We start from the raw sequence: 25060 nt of genomic DNA, 5'->3' as shown, positions 1-25060 counted from the left end.
TTTTAGTTATGCTGTCATAGCTAGACTTCCCAGATCCCCTGTCTGCAATTTGCACATAATGTACTTTGTCCATCACCTGATTACAATCATACCTAAAATGTTTCTCTTTTTCCCTCCTATTTCTCTATCTCTCTCCTCTCTGACCATCTCTTCTTATGGACCTACTTCATCAATCCTGACGTTCTACCCCTGGTTGGAGTCTTGTCACCCAGTGTGCCCTCTACTGGGGATTGATCTGCATGGACAGCCACACGGAGTCTGTCATGCCTTCTTTAAACCACTGTTGGGACGGCCAGATTTATGGTCGGGTCTTCATCAGCGATCATTTAAAGACCTCTGAAGGAAGAAATTAGTGCTGGATCTGTGGTGAATTGGCACTGACCCATTAGTTCATTCAACTAAAAACTGTTAGACTCTATTAGAGTCTGGTGCCTCTCAAGGTTTCTTCCTCATATCATCTCAGTTTTCCTAGCCACCTTTGCCTTCGACTTGCCCAATAGAGATAGATGTTAAATATATATATAGTAACTTAATTTTAAACTTTAAATTCATTTTATTTATTTATTGATTTATTTTTTATTATGTTTCTATACTTCTGTAAGGCTGCTTTAGAGCATGATGTCTTATGTTTTCAGGAAATGGCCAGCTATTTTAAAACAATATCACTGGGCTGCAAACACCCAGAAATAAAGTATGTCATGTCTTTTAGGAGACAAGTGTTTATGTTCCTCGACTCACCTAAAAACACACGTTTGAGATCTCCTTTCATGTGAAGTATGAAGAGAAAACAAACAGTATATGGTGTATGCGAGCATGGACAAAAGGAGTGTCCCTGAGCCGGGTGTCGTTGGGAGTGCAGGGCGGAATCAGAAGAATGCCACCGAGCCAGGGAGCCCACAGAGACTGGGGGTTTGCAGAGAACCTTGTTAAGACTAACCACAGTGTTAACAAACATGGAGAATGGAGAAAGTAGGAGAGTGCAATAGCCAGGACTAGCACTGCAGCACAGCAGTGGGGAAATGCTGAGCTGTTTATGGTAAATGAGAAAATGACGTAGTGTGCTGACAGTGTATTAAGCATAGCCTACAGTATATAGCAAAAAAGGTACTCTGATGAAAATGCAGCTGACAGTCAAGAGTCTCAAAAGACGAAGATGATATAGAGATGTCACATGAGGAGGCTTCTATCTAAGTATCTAAGGTAGCATCTCAGAGAGATCAAGCCCTGTATGCCCTGAAGGAGGTAAATAGTTTTTTTAGATGTGCCAAATCTAAACATGTGAATCGTCAGTGGGAATTCTGTAGTGCACTTATTTCCAGAAGAGAGAGGAACACAAAGTTACATTTAAAAGTGGAGGTAAAAGTATTCAGGTAGACTACATTCTATATAGACAAGGCAAACTGAGAGAGATTAGTGACTGCAACGTGGTGGTAGGAGAGCAGAGGTAGTTGAAAAAGGAAGAATGTGGAGGAATTCAGACAGAAGCTGAGACAGGCTTTGGGTGGTCAGGAAGAGCTTCCGGATGACTGTAAAACTACAACAATGGATAAGGTTTAAGAACTAGGTCAGACAGAGGAGTTCAAGGTGGAGGTGGGGCTACATCAAATATCAAATAGCTTTGAGTCCCTTCTTGTTTGCTGTGAGGATGGACAGGTTGACAGTTGAAGTCAGACAAAAATCTCCGTTGACAAGGGTGTTTACGGATGACATTATGATCTGTAGTTAGAGTAGAGAGCAGGTAGAGGCACACCTGGAACGGTGGAGGTTTGCTTTGGAAAGACTTGGAATGAAAGTCAGTCATAGTAAGTAATACATGTGTTTGAACGAGAGGGAGGGAAGTAGAACAGGGAGGTTACAGGTGGCTGTGGTCAAGAAGCTGCAGGAGTTTAAGTATTTGGGGCCAACTGTCCAGTGCGACAGGGAGTGTGGAAAAGAGGTGAAGAGGCGAGTGCAAGTGGGTTGGAGTGGGTGGAGAAAAGGGTCAGAAGTGTTGTGTGTCAGCAAGAATCAAAGGAAAGGTGAACAAGACAGAGACTGTAGCAGTGAAAAAAAAGCAGAGATAGAGGTAGCACAGATAAGGTTGTTAAGGTTCTCTTTAGGAGTGACCACCAGGAGTGTTCTGCATAAACTTAATGAGCTTCAACCACCTGCTAAACTTACAGGAAATACAAGAGCTGGTCTCACTTAATTCAGCTTGGCTATACCTTCCACTATAAGATGGAGGTCTCTATTTTTGAAGTTTTTTACCCTTAAAGCTGCTGTTGTCTGCTAGACTGCAGCCAGGTCTCTTAGCTGCAGGGTACACAAAGATGGATCAGGTCAACAGGTCGGTGATGCATACTGTAAATGGATTGGCATCAGATCAAGTTTATAAAGCAGCTCATAGTGGACACATGAGGCTTGCTTCCACCAGACTATAAAGGTTTTCTAAGAGATACATTTAACTGTGCATAATGGAGGGATGGAGTTTCATATGAAGTCCGTGCTTTGAATGTCACTGCTGCCGTGGGGAAGTGTGAGAACGAACAACATCTCTTGTCATTTTCCCCCGAAGATTTGGGTATTTTCGAAAGTCAATGAAAAAAGCTCTGTATATAAACTGTGTGAAAATAGTTACATACAGACTCTAAAAGAAGTTCAAAAAAGTGGCTCTAATTCCACCCGTAAAGGTTGCTGGCAGTCCCTGTATAAGCATCCAATTGACAAACGGACTGTTGACATTCAGCGAAGTGTAGTACATGGTGCAATGCCTCAGACATCAGGTGCACCTCTATTCTATAGTCAGCGTGGGTTGTCTTTTCTGTCTTAAAACTGAGTCCTTTTCGTACAATGTAGTCATCTACATAAAGGGTTTGTGTGCTCAGATTTATACCAAGTGTTTTACGTCTCTGGTGGATTTGGTGTTTTTTGTTTCTGTTTTTTTTTCCCCAGGCCTACTTCCCGAATAAGTCATGTTCCCAGTTACAACTTTTAGTCAATGATCCTCATATTACTAATGATTGAATTTATTTTGGAGGGTGTCCTCTCACTGTCGGACCAGTCTAGTTGTGTTACAGATGTTCTGGATCAGGGCATTGAACTTATTGAACTTATTGAATAATGTTTATCTTTGTTCTGAGGATGTGGCTGTTGCCCAGTTGCGGGGATTTCATTTATTTTGGGCAACGATTTTGCTGGTAGAAAGGTTTTCTGTTGGCCTATAGTAAACAACAAACCAAATTTGAATGAAAAAGATTACCTGTCATTTGAGTTTCCCTCTGATTTTAGTTCTTAAGTGTTGGAAATGCACAGCTTATGGACTTTCTCTGTGTTTCGATGCTGTTGTCAATAAGTCACACTTAGCTCACCATTTAACAGCTTATTTATTTGATGTGTTTAAGGTTAATCCCTCTGCCCCTCTTCAGCCTATACCTGTGATGGATGGGCCTTTTTAAAAAAAAAATTAATACATTGTGTGGGACCCCTTCCTTGAACCAAGTCTGGTCATATTTATTTGCTTACCTAAATGTGTGCTACTATGTATCCTGAAGCCATATCCTTACATAGCATAAAGTCTAGAGTCATTATCAGAGATCTTGTTAATTTTTTTAACACCTTTGGGTTGCCAAAATACATCCAGTAGCACCAAGGTTTAAATTTTATGTCTGCGCTTTTCAGAAAGATTATGATGCAGCTGTACGTTTACCACCAGGTATATATTGCATACAACCCAGAATCACAAAGTGATGAGTTCCATCAGACGCTAAAGTCTATGCTTCAAACCAATGTTTCATTCAGGGAAAAGACTGGGATGAGGGGATTCCATTTTTATTATTGCCTATCCATGATACAGTGGGCTCAGCCCAGCTGAATTACTTTTTAGTTACTCTGTTTGTGGTCCTTTAAAGGTATTGCAGGAAGAGTTCCTGTCTCAAAGCTCTATGAAATCTCCAGTCAAGAGCTTCCTAGATTATGTTAGTGCCTTTCATGAGCATCTTCATGCAGCTTGTGAATTAGTCAAATTCTCTTTTTGTCTTTGAAACAGTCCCATATGAAATCGCGGTTTGATAATGAAGCAGTGGAGCGTACGTTTCAAATAGGGGATGAGGGTTTTTTTATTACCATTACCAGGCTCAGTTCTCCAGGCTAGGTTTTCTGGGCCCTATTTTATTGAGTTGAGTTATGCTGACTACTAAGAAATGCATGAGCTCATCCTATGTAGTGCTTGTTTTCCATGTGCTCATCTGCAAAATACATAAAAGTTGCTTAATATTCAGGCCAAACTTGCTAACCTGTCACAACCAGCCCAATAGGACTTGATAAGCTTTACTTAGAAATACCCATCACTGTTCTTTGATATTCCTTCATGTACCACAGTCCTTAAACATGGCATTGATGTTGGTGATAATGCCCCTGTTAAACAACATGCTTACAAGGTTAACCCCACATAACATGTGTTTATGAAAGAAGAAACAGTTTATTTGATTAAGAATCGTCTTGATGTGCCTAGGTACACAGGATGGATAGGTAGTGCTAGGTTCATAAAAAACTGTTCTATTGGTTGTATGGGTCTTTCCGTCGAGCATTTATAGCTCATCAGCTTACTTCCTGGGGCTGGTGCTGTGTTTTGAAATGCTGTTAGCTGTGACTTCTGTGTCACTTTGCCTCTATGTATAATCCTCTGCTTGTTACAGACCTTGTCCTAGACCTTCGTGTTTTCCTGCTCTGTTGCATATGCTTCTCTATAAATATTGTAAATACACCCTGTTCAGTGGTTTGTAGGAAGTCAGTGCCAATTTTGTTTATTCTGTTTGCTCTTTTTTGGTTAGATAGATATTCTTTTCTTTGTGTCAGGTTAATTGAGTTGTATTATGTTTAGTTAGAGATTTTTTTAGTGTTTTGGCTTTGCTGATTTCTGAAGCCATTACCACCTAAGCACAGAATAAAATCAAGCAAGCAACATGGGATCGAGCCACGTTATTATTATTATTATTATTATTATTATTATTATTATTATTATTATTATTATTATTATTATTTTCTACCTGTATGTTGCAGTCTGACCTAGACCAGGTCATCATTCAACTTTAGACAGATGTTTCTTACATATAGGTGAGTCTTTATCATTTCAGTTGTTTATTTTTGGACTCAAACACACTGAAAAGTAGAAAAGTGTTCTAATCCTGATTAATTTCATATTTGGAACAGCAAAATTATCTATATGGAAAACAAGGAAGAACAATTTGGCAGGTCAGAGAACAGTGGACATGTTCAGTGGTCTAGTCGAAGCATGGCTCAGGGTTAAATATGCATATTAGAAGTTGTTGAGTAAGCTGCCTGTTTTTATGAGTATTGGGGGCATAAAAAAAGTGTAAGTTTCATGAAGAAACCGATAAGTTACTCTTACATTTGTAAGCATGTGCTGTTTTTTTTTGTCTCTGATATTTTTCTTACTTTTTTCCAATGTATAAATAATTATTGTATGGTTCCTTCTTATATTAATGGCAAAATGAAAATCTAATCTAGGCTTGGCGATAAAGTGAAAGTCTTATCTGGACTGATTAAAGGTTGTTTTAAACTCAAACTTAAACTCTCTTTCTCTCCTCTCTCCCTCTCTCTCGGCAGTAGTATCATTCAGAAAATCAACTTCACCATATTTGTGCTAGTTGCATACTGTACAGTACATAATTGTGGCTCTATGAATAACCAGATAACTGGCCGAGGTGGTTAATATTTGTCCTCATTTCAGTTCTGTATTTTGCATCCTGGACACATAAAGGATAATGATGGAGTCCAGTACAAGAATTGAATCCCATGCCTTTCTGCCTTCAGAAAGATTATGACAAATTTATGAGCCAAATTCCGGAGCCGCAAGTGGCTCTTTCATCCCTCTGCTGCGGCTCCCTGTAGATTTGGAAAATACATATTTAATTTACATTTATTTTATTTTAATTAGTTAATTTTTTTAAACTGTTTTTAAAAAGTAATTCTAAATTCTAAGATTATGATGCTCTTGTAACGTTAAAATAAACCGTGTTTAATTTCTTTGTCGCTCAAAATATGCGTCATAACTGCCGACTTGCAAAATCCGACACAGAAGCAGACACATTTTTGGTTTGCTGCAGCCGGCAAGTCATGAAAACGAAGAGGACTCGATTAGACATTGAACATTTTATTTGAACATAACCTTCAACCCAGCATCTTTTTTGTTAAGGTTAGTTCAAACCGTTCAAAATATTTATTTGTTTGCTTGCAGAAATACGTTTACTCAGTAGCAGTTCATTGATTTCATAAATGCAACACACTACAGATTTTTCTACACATTCTATTAAGGTAAAAACTATATATGCAGAGTGTTATCTTCATTTTAGATGTCAAATGGGTTTTGTGGCTCCCCGTGTTTTTTTTTCTGTGGGAAACGGGTCCAAATGGCTCTTTGGGTGTTTAAGGTTGCCGACCCCTGGGCTAGGCAATGGCATAGATCTACAGTAGATGCTGGGGTGCACTCATTTACAGAACAAACTTTTTCATTTGAAGTCCTCAACCTGCATTTAGCTTCAACCTGCTGAGCTGTTCTAACTGCTAGTGACAGTGATATTGATATCTGCATCACCACATGGTTCGCTTAGGGACATCTGAACTGGAGACTGCTTCAATGTCAAAGGCAAAAGAGATGTAACTGGAGTTCACATGGAATTTAGGGGACTTTAACTACAAAAACAGGATTCCTGATAAATGGCTTGTTATTCAGAGCTGACGTTACATATACAGTAGTCCAGGTCAAGCATGCATTATGGGTGAAAACTTTAAACATTCCTGCAGAATATAGCTTGTCTTTGGACAGTGGTGGATGTGTAAGTTGGAAAGTGAACCACCATGAGACTGAAAAAAGTCATGGCAGAAAGAATGAGGAGTTCACACAGTTAATAGAAAATCTTTTGATTTTTCAGCCAAAGATGGCTTGCTTCACTGGCAGTGACAAAGCCAAATGTAAATGGCACACTTGAAATCAATTCTAATTTTATTACCTATTCTTACTTGCAAATAAAATACTGTGAGAATAGCCCACAACTGTCTATAGAACATATAATCATAATATAAAAATGTATAACCCCATAAAAAAGAGAGAAACCACATATAATGTAATTCCTACACCATTCACCTTAATGTTGCACTGATTGAGGTTACTGCAATGTTTCATATTTGCATGTGGAGAGATATTGAATGTAATACTAGTGCTGAATTGATGTGCATTAATAGGCACTTCTTGTAATTCCCTTTTCAAGTAAACTATGATGCTAGTAGAATATGTATTGAAAACTGGAGTTATTAACTATCTAATAATAAATTGTTACTTTAAAATAAATAATGTGTGCTAACATTTCTGTACCTAAAAATAAATAACATTAATCATTATTTGTTAAAATAATGATTTTTTAAATCAGTTTATATACACAATGAGTATGAATCAATCATCATTTTAATAAAGGCTACCTATTCACAATGGTAATAATAAAATACATACTGTACTAAACAATTTATCAGGAACACCTGTACTCATGCTATTTTCTAATCAAGAAATAAAGTGACAGCAGTTCAGTGCATTAGATAATATAGATATGTACTGGAAGAATTGATTAATGTTTACTGTTAATGATCTCACTGAATTTGACTATGGCATTGTTGGTGGCACATATGTGACTGAATATTTTTATAACTGCTGATCTCTTGAAAATGTCATGCACGGCAGTTACTAGCATTTACTCAGAATGGTGCAATAAAAATCAATTCTAAAAAAACAAAAAACAGACAAACAAAAAAAAAAAACCCTGATGATGAGAGATGTCAAAGGAAAATGGCTGGTTGCAGTTGAAAGAAACTTGGATAACCACCCAGTAAAATTGTGGTTTGCAGAAAGGCGTCTTAGACTTCACAACATATCAAGCCTTGATGCAGGAAACTATGTTGGATTCCACTTCTGTCAGCCAAGAAGTGAAAGGTGAGGGTGCAGTGTGCACAAGCAAGCAGAAACTATTCAAATTTAAGGCTTAAAAAACACAGCCTGGTACAATGAATCTTATTTTCTGCTCAGGCACACATAATGTAGGGTCAAAATTTGGTGACTATAGCATGAACCCACTCTGTCTTTTGTCAACACCCCCAGGCTGGTGTAGGTGGTGTAATGGTGTGTGGAATGTTTTCTTGGCACACTTTGGGCCATTAATACCAATCATCTCTTGAATGACACAGACTATTTCAGCATCGTTTCTGACCATGTCCATCCTTTAATTTAACATATATTCTAATTGTTACATTCCTTATGAAACAAGGTAAAAAAGGTAAAAAGAAAAATGTTTATGAAACCTGTTTAAGATGACTGACATCATAAACAGGTTTCATAAACATTTTTCTTTTTACAATTTTCAGTATTAACAGAAAAATCTGCATGTCAAATGTCACAGGGCCTTTTTACACCTGTTCACTTCATGTGTTTTCTCTGATCTGATAGCTATCTGATTTGTTAAAACTGTTCCATTTACATTACTCACATAAATGCGTCTTGGCGAATTGGATATCAATCCGATCTTTCTACTCCCACCCAAAATGCAACTATATTTTACCTCATTTCCGGGGTAACTGAAATGGAACACACTTTGGTTTATGCGGTTTTCAGAATGCAATCAAACAGAAGATGAAAAACTTGTAACGATGGTTATGCTACAAAAAACAGCATTTACTGTTTGCTGCATTTTCGCTAGCGGCAGCAGTGCATTTTAAGACCCAACGAGACACCTGGGTGAAAGATCACTTGCGAGTGACGTACTTCCGTTTGGGAGGAGTATAGTGCTGACGTATGTGGCTTGAATAACCACATTCATTTACACCTGTCCAGTTTCATCTTAAATGCGTCCCAGGCCACCTCCTGGAGTGGTATGAACGATTGGATTTATATCCGTCTCGAAAACGTTTTGGAGGGCATTTAGACCTAGTCTTTTTACGATCGGATAGCTATCCGATCACAGAAAACTCATGAAGTGACCAGGTGTAAAAAGAGTTTGCGTGCATATTGATGTACTGTTGTAAATCTGCAAACCAGACATTCAGTTCAAAAATGTTTAGAAACTGAAAAATCTAAATTGAAAATGAAAATAGTTAAGGTTAGGGTTAGAATTTATTTATGTATTTGTTTTTTAATAAATACACTAATTTGTCTCATATTTTTCTGGACCACTTGGCAATGTTTCTGGGGCCATCAATCTCCAGGGAACCCTGCTGCATTGGAAATGGGGGCCGATTCCATGGAAAACAGTTTCCTGAACCCAGGTTTCCCCTGTGCATGTTTCCTCTCCCACGCAGGTGCATGACACTGCAATCACAAGTGTTAGAATTTGGTTATGTGGCATGGCAAGGAAGCCGGGCTCTTCCAGGACCAGTGCCAGGTGATGGAGGTGCAACCCCAATGCACCACAGACTGCCCCATTCGAGCTGGAATTCACTGTATACCAGTGACTTTACATACAACACTTTAGTGGATTCAGGTACAATCAGACCTCAATTCCCCAATGCCTGGATCCACGTAAGGCTTTGGGTGTAGTAACTAAGGTGAAGATTAGGTGTGTGCATGGGGATGTGAATGAATACCATTTAATGGTTGTTATGATACAATTCAGGGGACAAAATAATAGAATTGAGGCAGCGGTTAATCCATGCTTCAACCATCCTCCATTCAAAAATTTTAGGTTATAATGGTCCAGTATTGAAGATTTCATATGGGAGAATGTGTATGGATGTGTCCTGAAATATTCCAAAATGCATGGTGTGGGATGTGTGCAGCATTGGTCGTGGAGGTGTTGCCAGGGCCGTCAGCATTACCTCCGCTTCAGGAAGATACAGAGTGATGGAAGTACCACGCCTCCTCTTCATTAGGATTCTTTGTGAAGAAACTCTCAGGCACACCTTCAACCAAGTGAAAGTAAATGATGGACAGCAAATACAGCCAAATCTTGTGCTCTCCATCCAAATATTTTGCTCTCCATCCAATATTTTTCTCCTCTCCAATATCAGTCCCCTTTGAAGGAGTTAGGGTGAACCTCATTGGGCCAAAAGAGCATTGCTTTGTGTGAGTTTTGGTGCACTATGCAGAATGATAACTGACAGCACAGTCTTTATATAATAGCTCAGTGTTTAGCATGGCGAAGGCATTATTTCAGGTCTTCTGAGAAAGGATCCAGAATGAAATTCTGACTGACCGAGGCATGGCATTTATGTCACAAACAATGTGCAAGCTATATGAATCACTGAGGGTAAAGCTTCATGAGTGTGTATTACTTTAGGATGTAGTAGCTCGGTGGTTAAGGCATTGGACTCCTGATCAGAAGGTCTTGAGTTCAAATCTCAGGGCCAGCTAGGCCTCTGAGTAAGGCCCTTAACCCCCAATCGCTCAGCTGTATAAATGAGAAATTTGCAAAATAGATGGCCTTGTAAAACTGTTTAAAAACATAATTTTTATGTTTGTTTATGATGATGAACACAAACCTCCACTGGGTTTTCCCCATTAGAATTTTAATATGTTCACAATCTTTGAAGTGTTTCAAAAAGAGTTTCACTTCTTGACTAGAGAGCAAAACTCCACACACTGGGACATTTATCGCTGGAGAATTTGTGCAAGAACGTCAATCTTGGCTGTATAATTTAAGGGCTATAGGAAATTATATCGGCTACAGGAATTTACACAAAAAGATAAAGTGTTCATTTTACGGTTGTACCCGAGAGGAAAAGGAGATCTAAAAATTGTTGTTATATCCACCCCAATCTTCTGCGCAGACCTCTTGACATCCCAAATCATAGAGGTGGCCAGGATGCAGTTTGACTTTTTGATGTGTTCCCCATCACACTTATTTCATGGAACACCACATTAAGATGCCCCCAATGTTGGTGGTATGCAGACAAATCTATAATTTGCACGAACACAAAAAAATGTGATTTGGCTATTCCTGATATAGATGTAATCAAGGAGTCCCACAGTGACCACTCCACTGGCTGTAATGGCAAAGCAAATGAGTAAGTCCAGTTCTGTATGGGTGTTGTCAAAATTTCATTCACATGTGATTCATATATGATGTCTCACATTGACGTTTTTTTGAAAACACTAAATTTTGAGGGGAAAAGGGATACTGGCAGATACCCTTGGATCTGGCAAAAAATATCCTTTTCCACATTTAGATTACAACAATTCATGACCCTTCCTTCACTGTGTGTGACTGTAAATGTGTATGTATGTATGTACTGTATATACTGAACATACCGAAATATGCTAAAAGAAAAGTAAACTTTTCTTGCTTTGTTGCTACGTTATGCCTTCCTCCAGTTTTTTCTTTCCCAAATCCATAGAACACACTATAGGATCGAAAATATCTCCTACTTGGAACCTACATAGAACCTTAAAGGTTTCTACTGGAAGAACAATCAAACAACCCTTCAGTATTATATATTGTGGGTGTTTTAATTGATAAATGTGTCTAACCATGTAAAACACAGTTGACATTGGCCTTTTTTCCTCCTCATCCTACAAATGATGTCCTACCAATCCAAAATTTGTCAAACATTATCTACAGACCAACATTGACAGAATTGATCAAAAGTATTATTTTGAAAACTCCAAATAACTATAATGGGCCAACATATATGACAATAAGTAAGATTCTAGTTTGGAAATGGGGTTGATGAGATATGAGGATTATCTCAGCAATGACTTTGCAGAACTGTGAAGGCATCTTTAAGGACCATGACATGAGACCGTGCAAAATTTTCTTGCCAGTACCACCATGTTAAAATAACATGCTAAAAATGTTTCTGCCATTACTGCACCAATCAAGACCATAGGTCAAAAAGGCAAATGACAATACCACAGCTCACAGCACTGTATGTGGTCAAAACAAATACATTATGAGTGAAATTACAAATCACGCTTGGATCCCTTTGCCTAAAGTTATCTTTACCTACAGTATGTGCTGCTCACTGTGTCTGGGTGCTTGGCCCCTGAAAATGCTGACAGCAGCTTGAATTGTTTCTTCTTACTTCTTCATTTACTTTATCATTCTTTCCAAATCTTCTTCAACTGGGATATGTCTGTCTGTCTCAACATCTCTGGGGTTTAAAATCACACACTGATCCATTTGTCCTTGGGTTGACCTACCCAATTTTCCATTTGTCTACCCACTCATCCATCCATGCACCTCTCTCCACCCACCAGTCCCCGTGTCTCTCACCTCTTTTAGCTCCAAAGTAGAGTGTCTGCTGTGCAGTGTTGGACCACTGAAGGGATGAATTATCTGTCTCAGGTACACGACATGTCAGAGTCACCGTACCTCCCTCAGCCACTGTCTCATCTGAAGTCACTGGCTGGAAAGGATCTTCATCATCATCTATGGCATAACAAAAGAATTGTTGACCAAAGAATTGTTTCATCAACATATCATCACCACTAGTTAGAGAGACAAGCATTGAGAGTAAAAACTGAAAAAGCACATAGGTTGTTGTTAAAATACAGAGAAACCTTGAGGAAAAATCAGGGGGATCTAGGGTGAGCTTACACAATGGCAGCATACTGTATTTGGCATGCAAACAAACACAGACAAACACATTACAACTTTGTGTGTGTTTATTTTTAGGATTAACTGTTGTATATAACAACATTGCAATTGCAAGCATGCTGTTATACTATCTATTGACTGATATTCAGTATAATTGCACAGCAGCTTGTATTATATTGCTCAGTTGTACCATGAGATTGATTGTGATTGGTTAAATGAGCATTCTGGTGGAGCCAGGCTATATGTTTATGTTTTTTTTTCCCCTATTATTTGTCTTTCCCTAATAATTTGGTTGCCATCCCATAAATGTGTGCTTTAAACCTAACCCTTGTATGGTGTTCATATTTTTGTTACTCAGCCAGTGTCCGTGGCTCTGGTGGACCCGCTGGATTTTTGGATTTTTAATTCAAAACAATCAAAAATTTTATATTAAAATACTCTACAGATGTTTACTTCATCCCAATTACAAGCAATATAAACAGCTATATGGTTAATATTTGCCCTTTACCTTTGTTACATCACATTTTTAATTAAAGTGCTTTAAAGTGTTTTTTGTTGTTTTTTAATAAAATGTAGTAAAAAAAATCAAATTTAATCAAGTTATGAGTGGAAAAAATCAACAAATTTACAAGGAAGCAAAGTTTTTCAAAACTATTGATGTTTATGAATATGGGTCCCACAGACCCAAACAACATACAAGGGTTACTCTTCTGGTAAAATAGGATCCTGACTTACAGTATATATACTATATATCTCCACAGAACTCAGCTACACAGGCTGCTCTATCCTCTGCTTACACTTTGGTGGTACAGTTCTGCTCTTATCTCAGAAATGGTTCACAAATCTCTCCAGGTCTCATCTCACCATCACTTCTTTTGAATTCCATGCAGTTACAGTTACAGTACCTCTCCAATCAACCTTCTCATCATTTTCATCTGTAACAATCCTGGTCCCTAGGAGTCTTTCTTGAAGAAATAGACATGCTCCTCAGTATTTTATATATTGAAATCATCCCTGGGGGGGCACGGTGGCTTAGTGGGTAGCACGTTCGCCTCACATCTCCAGTGTCGGGGTTCGATTCCCGCCTCCGCCTTGTGTGTGTGGAGTTTGCATGTGCTCCCCGTGCCTCGGGGGTTTCCTCCGGGTACTCCGGTTTCCTCCCCCGGTCCAAAGACATGCATGGTAGGTTGATTGGAATCTCTGGAAAATTGTCCGTAGTGTGTGAATGAGAGTGTGTGTGTGTGTGTGCCCTGTGATGGGTTGGCACTCTGCCCAGGGTGTATCCTGCCTCGATGCCCGATGACGCCTGAGATAGGCACAGGCTCCCCGTGACCTGAGGTAGTTTGGATAAAGCGGTAGAAAATGAGTGAGTGAGAGAAATCATCCCTCTGTTGGTCCTTGGAGATTTCAACCTCCCATCCAATAAGCTCCAGCCCTCTTGTCTTCTGTCTTTTCTGAACTCCTTCTTGTTGACATTCAACAGCTGCCCAACCACAGACAAGGGAGGAAATACCTTGGACTTGGTCTTCATCTGTCCCTCTCCTGCAGACATAAATGCTGCCCCGACATAAATGCTGCCCCATTTACATCACTGATTAGTTTAAACCATTTGATAATGGTTTGAACTAAATTCTCTTTAACTCATCGGAAACTCCACTCTCTACAACTTATTTTCCTCTTCTTATTTTTCTCATCCATTGACCTTCTCTAGTCTCAATATACTTATCCCAGTTTCTTGGCTATCAGATATACAATCATGGAGAATTACTAACAACAGAGTGAAGTGGATGAGCTAAATTACTTACTGCACTTTCCTGTCCCAATTTTCTTTTGAAGTGACTACTGCAAAGTCTGCACAAGATCCAAAACATCTTTTCTTCACTAATAATCCCCTAGCTTCTCATGCTCCAACCTCGCTGACTTTTGCCAGACCTTCTCTTCTACCTGACTACATATTCAGGACTCATTTGTACATTTTTCTAAGCTAGCAACAAAATAGATGCCACAATATCACATATGCACACTAGATCCAATCCCTTTAATTGTGCTTAAAATTACTGTTATTATCTCTCAAAGAACAACCTCCAAGATCCAAACCAATCTGTTTCAAAGAGTCACATTCCACAGTGACTATATGGCACTGGTTTGCTTCCTTCCATTTCAGGTGACATGGAGGGGATACATATCTGCTTCACACAGTCTCTCCACTGGCAGTCCACAAGGCTCAGTACTTGGCCATCTTTTGTTCTCTGTCTATACTTGTTCTCTTGGAGAAACCATAACCTCATATGGGTTTTCATACCACTACTATGTAAATAATACTCAACTCATTCTCTTTTTCCCCTCCTTTACACACTACTATTTCTGCCCGGAGCTCAGCATGTCTAACAGCTATCTCACCAAGCATGGCAGCTCATCATCTGAAAATGAATCCCAAAATAATGGAACTGCTGTTCATCTAAGCTGTTTTATCTCCATGTCAGGATCTTGCAATCATCCTGGAAAAAATGTCAATCTCACCTTTGGTCACTGCACACAACTTTGGTGTGACCATCTGTCCTTTTCTCCTCACATTGCTAATCTGATGTTGATTTATTTTTTACAATATTGGGAGTCCATATTTATCAACACAGGTCACTCTGCTGCTTCTTCAGTCCCTGTCTGTGTGCATTTCAGGCTGTATTATCTCCCAACAGTGTTAGACTGATGGTATGCTTAGTTTATGACCTAAAGAACCAGAATCAATGTATTAATTGATAGAGACTTCAAAAGCACTTCTGTAATTCCCTCTAGACTCCCTCTAAATCTACCTAATGCATCACAAAAATCTACAATTTTAACAGTGATGTGCAGACTTTTTATTTCCACTGTAATTAAATATGAATAAGGAAAGATCATTCTTTTATATCAGCATTTGTGCTTTATATGATTTATGTTGTTTTAAAACATCCCAGGCATCATTATTTGGTTTCTCGGTAAATTTTCCAAGCTAATTACTAAACTGGCAAAGGCTAGCAAGTGACAGTTTATCTTGGTGTGACAGAACGTTTACACCACCATGAATAATCAAGCTTAATAACTGCTAGCTAGGCTACATTTGTAACACTATTCCTCCCTAGCTTCAATCTGTGGCAAACTCTTTGCAAACAGCACATGCAATTATATAATGGTGTCCAGGCAATTGGGTGGGTGCTGCTAAATTTAAAAATATATAGATTGAGGAACCTTAGTCTGTGAGTATTGGAGAACTTGATTGTACAAGCTGGAATGTATTTGCGAACCTGAGCTTGTGAGGTAAAATGCGTCAGATAAATGGATAATAAAGTATGTGAGCTGGAGTGTACAAGGGAACTTGAGTGTGTTAGCCAGGTTATATCAGAGAAAGAGAGTGTATACACTGGGGTATATAGAATCTGAGACTGTGTATCATCTAGGTGACCTTAAAAATATTTTCAGCTGAATAACTACCCAAACATTATTCTCAGAATGATATCATTAAAATCTACTAAAATAAGAATGATTATTCTAAATGCTTTCTAAATGCTTTCATCTTCACATCAAATAAATTCTTGCCTGTAGCTTAAGTACAGTGTAACCTTAGCTATAGCTAAATATTCTGATATTTTCATATAATAAAAGTACATACTAATGTGTTGACTGTTCCTGTATAATGAGCATCAGTAGGCACACTCATCATCACAGTTAACCTTTCATTTTCATTTCCTCTTGTTGACACTTTGTCATCAGGTGATTCTGCTTTAATGAAAGCAGTGGACTAAGGTTCTGCATATTATTTACATTCCTTTTTGCAAAAGCATCTGACTGGTAACAGTAACTACAGTACAGTACCCACTTTCCAATTTTCTCAGTTTCCTGTTTTGATATTTGAAATATAGAATGTCTTACCATTTACAGGTATACATGAATCCCTTCATGCATATACTAGCATTGATTTCCAATTTCAGAAAAGATAAAAAACACTATTATGTGCAAATAAGGGCTGTTTCAATCTGCATTTTAAGGGCTGTTACTGTTTAAGTAAACAGCTTGGTATAAATATTCTAAAATTGAGTGAATCGTTTTACATTATGAAGGAAATATAAATACAATATAGAAATATAAATAAAACTACTTATAAATATAACAATCAAAACATTTAAAATCAGAAACTTTAAAAAAGAATGTAAAGAATGTTCCATTATTAGAAAAGTGTCATTTTTAGACCAGGGACAAAGTCTACGCAAATTTAGGTACACTATAGGCTTGTGGACACCTGACCACCCATAGGCTGCCCTTTCACAGACTATTGCCACAAAGATAGAAGGCCACATTTGTCTAGGATGCCTTGATATACAAAGCATTACAATTTCCTTTCATTGGATCAAAGGGGCCCAAACCTGCTCCAGCATGACAATGCAAACTTCCTAAGCAACTAAGTTTACTAATGTTGGTGTAGAAGAGATAAAATGTCCTGAACAGAGCACTGATTTCAACCAAACTGAGCAACTTTGGATGAATTTAAATACTGACTACACCCTATGCCTTTTCATTTTCAGTGACTGGGCATGTTTCCACAGCCATGCTCTAAAAACTAGTTTACAGCCTGCCCCAAAGAATAAAGACTGTTACAAGAGGCAAAGGGAGGTGAACTCTGGAGTGAGATGTTTAGCAAGCATATATAGGTGTGATGGTCAGGTGTCCATATACTTCAGTTCATGTAATGTATCTTTTCAAGATAGTCTGGAAAGTATGCAATTGTGCCAAATGATTAGCAATTGAGATAATGAAAAATCATATCTTGAACCATGATAAAAACATAAATCATCGACTACACAACTGTTTAAGTCTGTTGTATATTTTTATTACCTGCAGTGTTTCAATTTTTATTTTAGTTTTTGATATATTTTAATAAAGCAATGAGACTTTATTATCATTTAAATATATTTTAAACATAATCATAAGCCTTTTGAGAAGAGACAAAATTTAGGTTTTTTTTATCAACTGCCACCCGTACTTTGATCAAAGGGATAGTGGTCACAGGATAGTGTTTTGGTGAACTGGGATATTGGATATTGGTCCCCCAGCACACAGACTTTGTAAACAAACCTGACTGAATACATGAAAGTAAACTGACTTTCATGTATTCAGTCAGTTTTGTTTACGCTGGAGTAGGTGACTGCTTTACAGTATGTCCCAAAATGCCATCATGTTATGTTGTTTTCATGTTATAAGTTATGCTGTCATAGCTAGTCTTGCCAGAGCCCCTGCTTGCAAGCTTGCACTTTGCACACAATGTACATTGTCTACATTTGTCTACATTGTGTACATTTAATTATTATGTGATCACGGTCATGCACAATACTCTGTCTCTCTTTCCTATTCTCTCTGCACATGTGCTACTAGTGTACTACTTCTGCACTCTGGACCTCCCTGATTCATTCTGATGCTAATACTTTCAATTCAATTCAAATGTATTTGTATAGCACCTTTTACAATTGACATTGTCACAAAGCAGTTCTATTTTATAAACAAACTCTATTCCAGGGGTGTGCGACTTACTTCTACACATTTGTTTATATTGAAGTTCACTCAACTACATAGTGTTTCCATTCTGCAATATTAAGCTTTACTAATTTTAAGCTTTACTAATTTTGATGCCTAAATTCAAAAATAAACTCAAAATGGTAGCAGCTGATGGTTGGTCAGCTTGGTTTACCAGATACATAGGTTCATTCCCCCGAAAACATTTCTTGGGGAGGCTCATACCCAGACAGTCAGAACATCCTTCCCATTATGTTAATAAACAGTGGTGTTCTTTAGGCTTTGACGTCCTTAAGCAACTAGGGTTTTGACCCATTGTGCTCAGCAAGTGAGCACGGACAAGCTGAACTTACCTCAGCCTTAGGGTGTGCAAAGATTTCAAAATCAACCTGAGACTATAGCATGAAGCCATCTGGAGGGAATTCAGTACATTTGCAGAGAGCCACAATCTATGTATGCATAATCTGGGGAAGTTGGATTTAGTCAGATTCTGGCATTTTGATCATGTCATTAAGCCACTCTCAATTTCCTTCTGCATCTATGTTTGGGAAAGCAAATGTAGCAAACAGCAGATTTATAATTCAAACTTGCAGACAAAATGTAAGAAAAGAACATAGTCAAGAAACACGCAGTGATCAGGTGTTGAACAAACAGCATGAACTTGCCAGGCAAAATGCAAAAACCAAAACAAGGTGTGTAAAACAGGTATACAATATGAATCATAAGTCTTGGCAACAAATGGTGAAAACACAGAATGTACAATTTGCTTTCTATAAACAAAGAAAAATTAAGGCTTAAATACTAATCAAGGGGAAACTCAAAACACGTGAGAGTAATCATGACACACAAAGCAGGCAACCAATAACCAGACATGGGAGGAGACAAGAAATGAACCAAGACAAAATACATGAAAACCAACACTACACAACACAGAAGTAGGAAGCTGCTTTGTGTGCTGAGTCATTGCATGCAGCACTTGCAAGGGCAAAATGTGTGATTGAGCAGACCATTTTAATGACCACCCCAGAACATGTGGATAAATTTTTGAATTGCTATTATCGAAAAAGATCAACATTTATTCTTGGGAAAGACATAATTATTAATGTTACAACATTTACTTCTATGTAGAGTGGAGCATCAAGAAAAATCCTCAATAGACAGCTGTACAACCCAATTATATAAGTTTCAGTATGACATTAAGTGACATGTAAGATGTAAAATTTTAATTATAAATCCTTAGCCAAATGGCTATCTTATTGGAAGATTTATATACTTTACATTTGCCCTTAGCCTTGCTATAAAAATGCATTTCCTCAGATTTACAATACAGCATGTTTACTTTCAAAAGTTAGCTTTAATGTAGAATATCAAGCAACATTTCACACTAAGACTAATAATTTTCTTTCCTGTGACATTATTATCCACAAGTAAAGTATAAATTTAACAGAGGAACTATTAATGATTTTCTAATCCCTGCAATTTAAGTGAAACACTGAACCCAATTAATGATAATAATTTGTTTAACACTAGGTAGAATATTAGGTAGAATATTTGAGTTTATATTTCCCAGGAAGCTCTATCATTAAAATAAATCCAATTAGAGCACAAGCTTTATGCTGACATTCAAAATATTCTGAAACACTATTACTGACCTTTGTGCCAAATTGATCACTTTCATTTGTTTTTTGACTAATATAGCCATAAATTTTAGTACAGGTGATTTAATAAGTAACCTGGAGTGAATGGAGACATGATGAACATCTGATAGTTTCAGAACCATGAAAAATCCCCAAAACTGCTGCTCATTCTGATGTATGTGAATTGCAAACAGAGATCTTTACTATAAAAACAACACTTTAAACAGTTTGAACAACAAAAACTCATATTTCTGTGAGACCTCGGAACCAAAGTCTGGTGCATTAGCTTCCTTTCAGCTGAAATAAACTACTCTATAACCTACTCTTAAAATAATAATAAAAAATAAAAAAAAACAATAACTTAAAGCAAGATTTGTATAAACAAATCTTCTTTTCACTTTACATCAATTATATTATAGTTTAATTTCCACTACACTGACCTCATACACAACTGCTACAGCTCTTACTTTGTCTGCTGATGGTTACTATTCAAACAGCATCACAGTTATAAATAGGCTCACACCAGGAATGTAAGAGACTTTCACTTCCACACACCTGTTTAAATATCAACTTGTCTACATTTCTTGGAGATTACTGCCATTTAAACACTAGAAAATAACTGTGATTATGTGCATTAGGGAGTCTATTGTTTAAGTTCAGTACTGTTGTGCTAAGGAAATTGTGTAACACTGCCATCTGCACTGCCCTCTCCAAACCACCAGAGGGAACCATAGCTTGAGTATTGCGACACCCAACCCCCACTGTCACTTCCGGGTTCACAGACTAGCCATGCTCATGCTATCATCAGTGCAAAGTATTATCAGTTTATCTGTGATTCCAACCTGTTTGTTAACTATATTAGTTAGCCATTGTGTATTTGACCCTTTGCCTTGTTTTCTCATTTCGGTTTTGGATTACCCTCTCTTTTCAATTTGTTTGCTGTTGGGCCTTCATTTTGTATGAACTTTGCTTTTGGATTATGCCACTGTATCTTGCCTACTGTTTTAGACTGTTTGCCCTCTGTTTGTTATCCAATAAAATCCGCACATGGATTCTACTTGAGTTGCGGCTCGAGTTGTTACACTGCAAATGTCACTCCGGGTAAAATTAGATGAATCTGCTAATGGGATGGGTAGAATTTCCGATGCTAGTGTGAGGTATTTTTTATCCACCAACCAGATGCCAACAGGACGCAACCATATGCACATTTTTGCTGTCTTTTTACCAGTGAGAACATCTTTCAGTCAACAAGTGCGACAACAATATCTCCCCAACAAGTGTTCGAGGTTTTCGAGTACTTCAGACACTGCCTATGTGAAAGACACTGCTGTGAAATTCCGTACCCATTCAGCTCAGAGTGGATGGAACAAGGTATGCCTTATGTATTTCGGCATGTGCATAACGGAATCAGGAAATGTCTCTCAAAGTACATTATGCTAGACACCCGCTTAGACAACCTGCTGCAGAGCCAGGGCCCAGATCATCAACCTCGCCCATTCCCTTGACTACTTGCAGAGGACCTACCTGCTGGTGCTTGCTCACTTGAACCCATGCAGTTGTGTAGGGCTCCAGTTTCTGTCGAATAATGCCAGCATTGATTAAGGCTCCGTTTATATTTTTACTGTGGAAGTCAGGATGTCAGTGTGCTAACTGCCCCGAGAAACCCACACAAGCTACTAGGGGGAGCCTAAATCCCTGTATATATAATCACTTGCTACTAGTTCTGACATGTCACCCTAATTGAGATTGTTCTGTCTCAGCCTTGATAGATTCTGGTTCGGCGGTCAATGTAAACCATTGCTGGTTCAAGATCTCCAGCTCTGTACCATATATTGTGCAGTCCCATTAAAGTTCACAACAGAGGATAATCAAAGCTGCCAACAAACTGCCATCATACAGACCATGGGACTGTATCATAAAGCTCCTTCCCAACACCACCCGCCAAGCAGAACTTACCCACTCTCCCTCACTAAAACGGAAGATAAATCAAGGACATCCTCTCGCCCGGCTTCATGCGACCCTCCATGTCTCTGGCTGCATCAGGATTTTTCTTTGTTCAGAAAAATGATGGAGCCCTCAACCTTGTATTCTGGTTTAAATGCCATAATTGCAAATACCCATACCTATTGCCCTTGGTCCCACCTGCCCTCAAACAACTCACAGAGGCATGTGAATTCACTAAACTGAATCTAAAGTGTACAACCTCATATGGATCCGAGAGTGGAAGACGGCTTTTATGACAATGCGCGGGCATTACAAGTAGTTGGTTATCCCGTATGGACTGTCTAACGTTCCAGTGGTGTTTATCTTCAGAGACCTGCTAAATGTGTGTGTGATAGTGTACAGTATATTGATGATATTCTAGTTTATGTCGAGACCCTGGTCCAACATATTACCGACATCTGAGAATTATTATCACATCTACTGCAGCAACAACTCTTTGTAAAAGCTGAAAGTGTGCTTTTCATCAAGTAACAACAGCCTTCCTGGGATATGTGATTAGATACAAGAGGGTGGAAATGGACGATACCAAAGTCAAGGCAGTAACAGAATGGCTGACCCCCTCCAGCATTAAGGGACTGCAGAAGTTGGAACTGTTAACCATGGCACCCATCTTATAGAACGTCTTATGGACGTGGCATAGTGGCCTTACTAATGACTCAGTACCCCTGGCAAACTGCACCCATGTGCCATTTTCTAAAGAACACTCACATGATGTTGGTAACTGAAAACTCCTCTCCATCAAAGAGGCACTAGAGGAGTGGAGACATTGCCTGGAGGGAGACTGCTGGCCATTTCTAGAACCATCAACTTGGAATACATCAAGGGTGCTAAATGCCTCAACCCCTGCCATTCCAGGTGGGCATTGTTTTAATGAGAATCAATTTCACAGTAACCTATCAACCTGGAACCAAGAACAGTAAAGTTTTCCGACACAATTCCATGCTGCTATGACACCATTAGTGATAATCTGGAACCAGAGCCAATTTTGCCAAGATCTATAATCATGGCCTTAATACAATGGCACCTTATATACAATGGTATTTCCAAGCCTTCCAATCTTCCAGGGCTTTACCACCATTTTGGTGGCAGTTGACTGATTATTCAAGTCATGAAAAATGATACCCTTTAAAGGCCTTCCAACAACTATGGAAACGTAGCTAGAGAACTGTTCAAGAATGCTTTTCGTGTCTATGGAATACCTGAGGAGTGCAGTTCATGTCAAGGGTTTGGTAAGCTTTCTGCAGTAGCTTAAACATCAATATAAGCTTGACTTCAGGCTATCACCCACAATCTTACAGCCAGGCAGAAAGCCTCAATCAAGAGCTGGAAAGCTACTGTGTCTCCAGGCCCACCACAACATAGATGTTCCTATCATGGGCGTAATACACACACAACACTCTAACACTATCATCCATGGGCCTTACTCCATTTCCGTGCTAACACCCTTGGGCTCACTGTTCCAATGGTTGGGAGATTCTTTAGATGTACCTGCAGCGGACACTGAAACACCCACCATGCTCACACTAGCACTGATGCAAAGCATTGTCATTTCATCTGCTATTTCAAGTCGTTTGCTTTCTATAGTGTTTAGCTATTGTGTATTTGACCCTTTACCTCATATTCTTATTTTGCATTTGGATGACCCTCTCTTGGATTAGTTTGCTGTTCTGACTGCCTTCATTGTTTATGAACTTTGCTTTTGGTTTACAATGCTGTTTCTTGCCTACTGTTTTAGATTGTTTGTTATGTAATAAAATCCACATATGGATTCTACTCTTTCCACCTCCATGCCATCACACCCAGTTTGACTGGAGGCCCAGTGGATACAATGACATTGAACAGAAGTGCTTTATTGATGCAAGCTGGTTAAAAACAAGCTGTTTAAAGAACCTAAAGAAGTTTTTCAAGGTAATTTCAATCCTGGAAAATGGCAGAGATGGAAATAATATTAAGAAATTATCCTGAAGTGAAAATGTATAGAAGGTATGTTACACTTTATGTTACTCAATTAAAAGTATCCAACCAAAAATGTCAAATGAAAAGAAACATTTTCATATTATGAAATTAAGTAATGTCAACTTATTATGTACTGAAAAGTGAGGTACCTGAAAACATGCAGTCATTATAAGTTTCCTTGTCATAGCAATCTACATAGCTTGATAATAAATAGTTTAGTATCATGTAAAAAAAAAAAAAAAAAACAGTATTAAGCATTAGCTAAAATTTGAAATGCTGCTTAACCAGTTAGATATATTATTAGAATCAATTCTAGTCTAACCTGGCATTAACCAAAATCTTGGCTAAATATAACCAGTTAACTATAGCAAATTAGATAATCCTATCTCACTGTGCTTTTTCAAATCTTACTCTTTGGATACTTCTAAACATTTTTACTAAAGCAGATTCAGATGTGTCTGTGTTTTGAAATCCTCAAAATGCTGATTTTTTGAATAAAGCACTTTAACATATGGTCCATAAAGTTTCACTGTTTTGGCCATGAATTATCTGCAATGTGAAGCAAACTCAGTATGAAATAAACTATATATAAAGAACATCTGCAACAAAATGTCAAGTGATGGAAACCTTTGTCGAGCTTTGTCAAACGTTTGTCAAAAGTTGCTGAGGTTTGAAACATGGAGGCAAATGCAATTGCAGATGGAACAGACTTTAATAAACACAATGGCAAACAATCCAAATGTAAGGCAAAGTCAAACTCCAGTAAACAGGCAGAGGTCGGGAGATCAGCAAATGGACATAAACAGGCAGGGGAGAGAACATGGAAATCAGGGGTCAAAAGCATGAGGTCTAAACATAAAACAAGATAGAGCTACAGTATGACTTAATGAGAGTGCAAATGAGAAACAGGGAACAGGGTGCAGAATAGCAAGTTTACAATGAGACAACACTGGTACGTCAAAGTAATGACACATGGGGGTTTAAATATCGTAAATAATCAAAGGGGATAACAATACATGACAGAGTAATCATGAAACATCGGGAAACAACCAGTAACAAGACCGGGGCAGAGACAAGACACAAATCAAAACAAACACACATGGCAAAATAAATAAATAAAGAACAAAGCAAAACATATGTGGGCATGAACTCGTACTGCCAGTTGACGACCAAGTGCTCTGCAACCAAATGAGTGGTCAGGAATCACGACATGGAACTTTAGGACACAATAAAACACACACAGATAGCAAGTTATACAATAGTTATGAAATAAAGCTGTGATATTGTTTTTTTTTTTATTTATGTACTTTACTATGCTGTCTTTTATCTTTTACATTATATAGCATTATT

The 25060-nt window shown here is 38.2% G+C and overlaps 1 protein-coding gene across 7 annotated transcripts in view; it reads right to left on the bottom strand.

The window, feature by feature from the left end:
* Window positions 1–25060, bottom strand: part of cadm3 (cell adhesion molecule 3) — a 99216-nt gene that overhangs the window by 31339 nt on the left and 42817 nt on the right. For all 7 annotated transcript variants that reach the window (XM_047806523.1, XM_027176793.2, XM_047806525.1 and 4 more), the window contains exon 3: window positions 12249–12404. In XM_047806523.1, the coding sequence (XP_047662479.1) occupies window positions 12249–12404 (156 nt within the window). The remainder of the gene's footprint in view (window positions 1–12248; window positions 12405–25060) is intronic.

The sequence above is a fragment of the Tachysurus fulvidraco genome, chromosome 22 (assembly GCF_022655615.1).
Source record: "Tachysurus fulvidraco isolate hzauxx_2018 chromosome 22, HZAU_PFXX_2.0, whole genome shotgun sequence".
Taxonomy (NCBI): domain Eukaryota; kingdom Metazoa; phylum Chordata; class Actinopteri; order Siluriformes; family Bagridae; genus Tachysurus; species Tachysurus fulvidraco.
Note: the sequence above shows the minus strand (reverse complement) of the source record. Positions and strands in the feature narration are given on the sequence as shown.